The following is an 8,632-nucleotide window of genomic DNA, read 5'->3' as shown; positions in this document are numbered from 1 at the left end:
AGACAACCTCGTACTGCTGGACACCTTAAGACATGCATTCAGCTCCTAGAGCTCCTCTTCTTATTTCACCTTTAATCCTATGAGTAAATGTCATTGAGATCGGATGTTGAAGAGCAACCGGTTTTAAATACACATACAGTGTGGTAAAACATTCAGTCGTATTCATACGACCAATTCACTTAAAAATTCAACAACACCTCCTGATGGACTGGGATCCTTGAAGCCAGAATCTCTTTAAGTGCTGGGAGAAGGAAAGGGAATGTTACAAAGGAGGAAAAACTCTGTTTGGAAAGTGACATTCAGGAATAAATGGATGTTAAGATGTGAAATTAGGCTGAAGAGATAAAATATGAACTATGCTTGTAAACACTTGTTAGACTCCTCCCCCTGACCTCATAAGATGGCGGCCCACCTGAACGTTGGTCACGGCGTTGAGCTGATTTTTGGCCACGTGGACAATCGATCCTCTGGAGCTCTGCCTCACCAGGTGACAATGACCTGCTGAAACGTCATCCAACCTATGAACTGAGGAGGCAGAGTCAGAAGAGGGGAAACATTGCACTGGTTTTGATTTTGTTGATCTTAATGTGTTCTTTGTCTCATTTTCAAAATCAAACTGCTGTAAAACCAGGAAGAAGAAACAGAAGAGCAATGACCTGTTTGAAGAGTTTCAGTCAGGTTTCAGAGCTCATCATAGCACTGAAACAGCTCTGCTGAAAGTCACTAATGATATTCTTATGACCTCAGATAATGGACTTGTGTCTGTTCTGGTTCTGTTAGATCTCAGTGCTGCATTTGATCCAGTCGACCATAATATTCTCTTAAAAAGGCTGGAATATGCTGTAGGGATCAGGGGAACAGCGCTAGGCTGGTTTAAATCTTATCTGTCTGACAGATTCCAGTTTGTTTATGTAAATAATAAATCATCTTTAAACTCCAGGGTTAATTGTGGAGTACCACAGGGTTCAGTACTTGGGCCAATTCTCTTTACTATATACATGCTTCCAATAGTTAAAATTATCAGGCAGCATGGGATAAATGTTCACTGTTACGCTGATGATACTCAGCTTTACTTATCCATAAATCCTGATGAACTCAACCAGTTAGATAGACTACAAGCATGTCTTGAAGATATAAAAACTTGGATGACTTTAAATGTTCTGCTTCTAAATTCAGACAAGACAGAAGTTGTTCTCTTTGGACCAGAGTCTTTAAAAAAGAAACTGCTTAGTCAATCACTTAACCTGGATGGCATTAAATTGACCTCCAGTAATAAAGTAAAAAACCTTGGTGTTAACTTTGACTAGGACATGTCATTTAAATCCCATATTAAACAGGTTTCTAGGATTTCCTTCTTTCACCTCCGGAACATTGCCAAAATTAGAAATATCCTGTCCAGGAGTGACACTGAAAAACTAGTCCATGCATTTGTTACTTCAAGGCTGGACTATTGTAATTCTTTACTATCAGGATGTCCACAAAATGCAGTTAAAAGCCTTCAGCTGATTCAAAATGCTGCAGCAAGAGTTCTGATGAAAATTAAAAAGAGAGATCATATTTCTCCTATTTTAGCTTCCCTTCATTGGCTCCCTGTTAAATCCAGAATAGAATTTAAAATTCTCCTCCTCACATATAAAGCCCTTAATGATCTAGCTCCATCATACATCAGAGATCTGATTGGTCCATATGTTCCTAACAGAGAACTTTGTTCTCAGACTGCAGGTTTACTGGTGGTTCCTGGTAGGTGGGGGTGCATGTTCTGGGACAGTGCTGTGCATGTAAGTGTTCAGAAGTGATGCTCAGATTTTTAAGAGCTTTAAACTAAACCATGCTAGTTGAAGAACCTGAACTGACTGCAGCTCTTCCTGACATCACAAGATATTTCATACAGAAAAGTGACATTTTAAAGAAGATGGAAAATAATCATTTCAAGTCTGTTCTTATTTTTAAGTTGGCTCCTTTTTAAATGCCAACATAGTGTTTTATGATTACTGTGTTACTTTATGTAACCGACGTGTCCGTGCTACAGGTCTCTCCTGTTAATGAGACCACTTGTCTAAATAAAAGAGAAAAGATTTAATGCTTTTAATCTCTGCAGGTGAGAAATCTGAGCTCAGGTGAGCGAAACTAGGCGACTCAGCAACATTAGAGAGAGAACCTCTCAGGCTGGATGTTACTGGACCTCACAGCATCCAATAGTCCTGCCTTCATGGGAACTTCCGAACAAGATCTCAGGCTCTGCTCATCATCCTGATGGGTTCATTAGAAGTTCGACTGATCCGTCCAATCAGCTAAAATCTTCTCACACATGTGAGCTCAACACGTCTACACACTCTCAGGTTTCAGTAACAATCAGGGGCTTTTCACTACAGTTGATTCGTGGGAACAAATTAGCTCAAATGACCAATCACCTTCCAGCAGGGAGTCAGCTGATTGACCTGAAGCTGGGAAGGGATGAAGGCGCTCCCAGGATGGAGTCTGATCCGGTCCTTTTCAGTGGGAATTTCAGAGTTCTGTTTTTCGTTCTGTATTATAAGTGTTTCAAATGTGTTTGATGAACAAAATATGAAGGTTTTGTAAATTTGACTATCTCTGTTTTAAACCAGAAAACCCAAAAGGTTTCTGTGAGAACTCCTGGACTTCAAGGAGAATGGTTCTCCTTCATTAAGAGTTTGGATTAAATCCCTGCAGTAAACCTGCAGCCTTAGAGACAAAACTCAGGGATTAAATGCTGATAGACCCTCTGGTCCAGACTTAGTTAGTGGTCCAGACCCTCTGGTCCAGACTTAGTGGTCCAGACCCTCTGGTCCAGACCCAGGTTAGTAATAAAAGATTTTTATTGATCTGCCTGTGAACAGATTAACATGAAGCTCATTTATTAGATGTTCTGTGTTTATGATCCAATGAGCTTGGAAGGTTCCATGCTTTTGGGGGAACACGATGTTCTATCAATCCTGACCATCTTCAAGAGAACCCCTTTATTTTTGGAGGTCTCATGTTCATCAGGTTTTTATCATAAAAGCAGACGAATCTGTGAAGAAGCTTCAGACAGTAAAGATCTCTATAAAATGTCCCTCATGTTTGAACCTGAGTTCTTTAAGCCCTTAAAGTTCTATTCATTAAGGTCTGAGGCAGCGGTTCTGACTGTCAGCAGCTTTTGTCCTGTTTGGGTCAGGAAGGTGAACCTCTGCCTCCTCCAGATGAGCACAGGGGCAGCAGATGAAACACGGCAGAAACAGCAGCATACTCACTGAGATCAGCCCTCAGCCTGTCCCACATGTTGGATCACCATCAGAGCAGGCACCGACTTCATGATGGCCCGACAGGTCCAGAACCAGAACCCTCAGAGTAACAATGCACAGACTCTGTGGGCAGCAGGTCACATGACCAACACCAGCCAGCTACAGAAAACTCTTTCATGCCTGCAAATCGTTTCACCCTGAGTCAGAGGGACCGGTTCTGACAGAGTAATGAAATAATTTTAAATTGCTTTTGTCCTTCTGAGGTGATGACCAAGTCTGAAATGATAATGGCTTCCATCTTCCTTTCTGCTCCCTCTGGTTGGTCATGCCAAGGCATTTACAAGCTGAAGGGGAAATGCGCCAGAACAAAAAGTGTTTCGTTTCTCTTCCTGTCCCTGGAACCCTGCTGGTCCAACAAACAATCTGTTGCAGAGGAGCCAAGATATCTGCATGAAAGTTAGGTTGATTCTCACCTCTGCTCTTCCTAGAGGGGGTGCCAGGCCACATGGGGTTGTTGTTAAGCTGATATAAGGAAGTGTCAGCCTTTGTCTCATTGGATTTGGTCTCAGCTCTGCTCAGTAACACGTCTGATGAAAGATCTGTCTCCCTTAAGGCTAAATTAATAAAGCTGATTAAATGGTTATCATCGTTCTCTTTCTTTAGAAAATACCATTTTTCTACAACAGTACCATGGTCCAAATAAATAAAATAAAATGCAATGTGCTGGACCTTGATGCCATAACAATTAAACCTGAAGACCTAAAAAATCCAGCCAACAACATGAAGGAACCACACCAGGAACACCTTGGACTTCCTCCAGAACCACTGTGGGTTGTTTTTTTTTTTTTTGGAGCGTTTGATGTTTGTTCTCCAGATCCTTTTAAACATCTCATAAAGGCTTAAAGACATTTTAACAAATGGGTTTCCTGAAGATTTTCCAATAGATTTTTTAGTGTTCTCCAGATCCCTCAGAACATCTTAGATCAGAACACAGTGGGCCTAAAGACCTAAGAAAAACAGAAAGGAACCTTAGTAACATTGTAAAATGATCCAAACTTGAAACATCCAAAGGAACCTGCAGGAACCTTTTCAAGAACCTCTTTGTAGTTGGATCATAGCTTTGCATGAAAACATCCAGAACCTTCTGAAAACTGATGCTCACACAGCAGATGACCCTCAGAGAACCCTCAGAAACGTGGTGGAAGTTTAAATGTATTTAAGCGCTGATGCCGTTCCAAAAGATATCTAGAAAGTAGAAGATGTGGTTCCTAACAAAATGGAACCAAGTTCAAAACGTTCCTCTTCCTAAAACATCACAGCCAAAAGATAGATCCTGGAATGTGCTCTGAGGAACCCTAACCCGTTTTCAGCATCTCACCTTTGGTGTTCTGTTCCCTATGGCCCCCGTGTTTCTCCTGGTTCAGATACTCCTCTTCGTCTTCAGTGTGGCAGTGAGGAGATGGAGACTGCAGAGAGGAGGAATGAAACCTCATGTTAGAACATAAAGAATCTCCAGAGACTTTAGCTTCTTAGAACAGGTTTTCAAAATGTTCATTGAAACCTAGAGTCACTGAGTGACTTCCTGGGACACAGAAAGAAGCAGCATTTTTATCCGTCAGATGAAACCTGGATGAAGATGAAGATCTGAAGGAGCTCCACAGTTTGTTCCAGAACATGTTTCCTGTCCTGATCTATCTTCATTTTTGATAAAGTTTATAGTTAGAGTGCCTTAGGTTATCCTGAGCTATCTCTGTAGTTATGCTGCTGGAGGACATACACCTCACTCTGCTACATTCTCCTACTACTCTCCAATTATGCATTATTTGCAATTTCACCATCTTCTCTCAGAGGATAATGAGCTAAAGAACCAGCAGCTCAAACATCAACATCCTCAGAAACTCACTGCAGTCTGATGGAGAACAACAGCAGGAATCCCTGAGTCCTGATCCAGGTCCATAACTGCTGCAGGGTCAGAGGTTAAAACTGCCAAACCTGAAGAGAAGAAATCACAAAGATCAGTAATTTTCTGAATTTGTGGAGAAAACCTGAGAATTGTTCTACAACGTGACCCCACTTTCATCCAGACAAGCTTCTCTGACGACCCTCATGATGATTTCCAGTAAACAGCAGCTCCTCATCAAGCATCCTGCTGATCTATTTCACTACCTGAAGATTAACAGAGCCGTGTTCACAACTTTAGCACAACAATCTCTGGTCCATAATCACTGAAAACCCAAAGCTGAGGCTGAAGAATAAAGACGGAACATCAGGTTTTGTTTCCTCTGAGCCGAACAAGTCAGACACAATCTTCTTGTAAGGTCCAAACAGGTGTAGGTGCTCAGACCCACCTCCTTATTGCACACACACACAAACCCTAACCCTAACAATTACCAGTACATTCCTGACCCTAAGCCTAACCTTAACTCAACTCACACCTTAGTCCTAAACCCTAACGCCTGGCAAAAAAACAAAGTGAGGACCATGAAAATGTCCTAACTTTACAACAAATGGTGAAATACAAAAAATAGTCCTCATTCAGATGCACAACCAGGAGCACACACACACAAACACACACACACACATACGCACACACACAGGCCTATATACCTGCCAACATCCTGCTCTGATTGGTCAGACCTATAACTTCCTGTGTGACCTTGAAGATCTTCTCCCAGCGATTTTCTGTCATCACAACACAAATATGAATAAACATCTAATTTTCCATTTAGAATCAGAATCAGAATCAGAAAAACTTTATTGCCAAGTACGTTTTTGGACATACAAGAAATTTGTTTTGGCGTAGTCGGGGCAATAAAATACAAATTAAACAGTAATAATTAATAAGTTCGGACAAAGATTTCTTTATTCAGTATTACTATAATAGACAGCGAAGGACAGTAATCATCTCAGCCCATCCCTGTTGGATGTTCTAAAGGACCTGCAGTGAACACAGCTGCTCCAGAAGACCCCACGCTGTTGGTTTACTTTAGGCCCTGGTCAAAAACGGTTATTTAAATAAAAGGTGGCAGAGCTGTAATTCCCTGTCTGACCTCAAGGGGCAGAGACCTTCTTTCACAATGAGATTTACCTGTAAAACTAAAGGTGAAATCTAACCCATCCATCGATTGCCCACATCTGCTTGGGGGCTGGTGCCTACCTCCAGCAGTATCAGGCCTCCAGTCCATCACAGGACAACATGGAGCCAGAGCTGGTTTCAAACAGGCGGGGATTGGATCCATGTTTCTTCCATGATTTGTGAAGTTATCAGAGGAGTGTCCGTCGTTTCCAGAGACAGAAGGAGCAGACCCCTTAATCAATTTGTATCTGTTCTGGTTCTGTTAGATCTCAGTGCTGCATTTGATCCAGTCGATCACAATATTCTCTTAGAAAGGCTGGAATATGCTGTAGGGATCAGGGGAACAGCGCTAGGCTGGTTTAAATCTTATCTGTCTGACAGATTCCAGTTTGTTTATGTAAATGATAAATCATCTTTAAACTCCAGGGTTAATTGTGGAGTACCACAGGGTTCAGTACTTGGGCCAATTCTCTTTACTATATATATGCTTCCAATAGGTCAAATTATTAGGCAGCATAGGATAAATTTTCACTGTTACGCTGATGATACTTAGCTTTACTTATCCATAAATCCTGATGAACCCAACCAGTTAGATAGACTACAAGCATGTCTTGAAGATATAAAAACTTGGATGACTTTAAATGTTTTGTTTCTAAATTTAGACAAGACAGAAGTTGTCGTCTTTGGACCGGAGTCTTTAAAAAAGAAACTGCTTAGTCAATCATTTAACCTGGATGGCATTAAACTGACCTCTGATAATAAAGTTAAAAACCTTGGTGTTAACTTTGACTAGGACATGTGACTTAATCAGAAACAGAAATCTCTTAAACAATCAGTTGAAATCAGACAGATTCAGCTTTATGTTCACATGAAGACATCATCTGCTCTGGACAGGACATTTCCAGAAAATGTTAAGAACCAGAACTTCCTCACTGGTCCAGCAGATGTTCTGCTAAATAGTAACAGACATGACAGCAGCATCATGAAACTGATTTGAGGGTGTGTGTTCATACCTGGTCAGTGTGTCGGGCCGTTGCCGTCCTGCGGGATCAGAACCAAACGGTCTTCAGCAGCTTTTATACCATCCCATCTGTGTCTATGTTTAATCTGAACAACAGTAATTATCTCTTTCCCACAGCTGAACCCAAACACGCCCGTTTCCTCTGATGTTTACCAGGATTCACCTTAGTGCTTCTAAAGCTCCTGTTGATGTTCAGCATCTTGTTCTCATGGCTGGAAAATCCACGGAACCTATCTGTGCCTCATGGTTCCCTCTGTGGACCGGTCTGGACTTCACACAGGAAACAGGACTAGGTGGTGACAAGTGTCACAAAGTGAAAAATGTCTGAAGGTTTCTCCTCGCTGGGAATCACTGAACTAATGTTTAGTTGTATCAGCAGGGCTTCTGCTTCTCATCTGTGAACTCAGGCCCAGGATCATTGGTTCCCTGAAACTCCAGTTTCCCTGAATGTTTCATGATGCTCTGCAGAGCGAGAAATATGAAATTCCTTCTGATGTTTCTTTGAGGAGCTTTATGTTTTGTTCTGGGACCTACTTCTTCATGAGACCTTCATAGAGCCAGATGATTTCACTGAGATGAACCTGATCTAGTGGTTCAGGTTGAACTGGCTGATTATCAGTATGAGGTGAGGAGTCATCTTCATCACAGACAGTAAATCAGTCTTTAATGGTTGAAACAACAGAAACATCAAACATCAGGATTTCTTCACACTCATGTTTTCACAACAACCAATCACCTGATCATGCTGTCCTTAGCCCCGCCCCTTCCTGCACGCACAGCAGACTGTTTACTGTCGTCACCGAGACGAGCTCAGTAAACACAGCAGGAGGTCTCACACACACTCACACACACACACACCACACACACACCCTCAGTCACACACATACCCTCACACACACAGACACACACCACACACACACCCTCAGTCACACACACACACTCACACACACACACACTCACACACACACCCTCAGTCACACACACACACCCTCACTCACACACACTCACACTCACACTCACACACACACACACTCACACACACACCCTCAGTCACACACATTCACACTCACACACACCACACACACACCCTCAGTCATACACACTCACACACACACCCTCAGTCACACACACTCACACTCACACACACACACACACACTCACACTCACACACACACACACACTCACACACACACCCTCAGTCACACACACTCACACTCACACACACCACACACACACCCTCAGTCATACACACTCACACACACACCCTCAGTCACACACACTCACACTCACACA

At 42.2% G+C, this 8,632-nt stretch overlaps 1 protein-coding gene across 2 annotated transcripts in view; it reads right to left on the bottom strand.

The window, feature by feature from the left end:
* slc4a2a (solute carrier family 4 member 2a) overlaps positions 1–7,382 on the bottom strand; it is a 24,050-nt gene extending 16,668 nt beyond the window's left edge. The window contains exons 1-4 of one of the 2 annotated variants that reach the window (XM_047367079.1): positions 7,332–7,382; positions 5,146–5,234; positions 4,621–4,708; positions 413–525 (exon numbers count right to left, since the gene is read on the bottom strand). In XM_047367079.1, coding sequence (XP_047223035.1) covers positions 413–525; positions 4,621–4,708; positions 5,146–5,199 — 255 coding nt within the window. In that variant the 5' untranslated portion in view covers positions 5,200–5,234; positions 7,332–7,382. Of the gene's footprint in view, positions 1–412; positions 526–4,620; positions 4,709–5,145; positions 5,235–5,849; positions 5,922–7,331 lie in introns of those variants that run through there. The other variant, XM_047367078.1, reaches the window with a different exon arrangement.
* Positions 7,383–8,632: the final 1,250 nt, after the last annotated feature.

The sequence above is a fragment of the Girardinichthys multiradiatus genome, chromosome 6 (genome assembly GCF_021462225.1).
Source record: "Girardinichthys multiradiatus isolate DD_20200921_A chromosome 6, DD_fGirMul_XY1, whole genome shotgun sequence".
Lineage (NCBI taxonomy): Eukaryota > Metazoa > Chordata > Actinopteri > Cyprinodontiformes > Goodeidae > Girardinichthys > Girardinichthys multiradiatus.
Note: the sequence above shows the minus strand (reverse complement) of the source record. Positions and strands in the feature narration are given on the sequence as shown.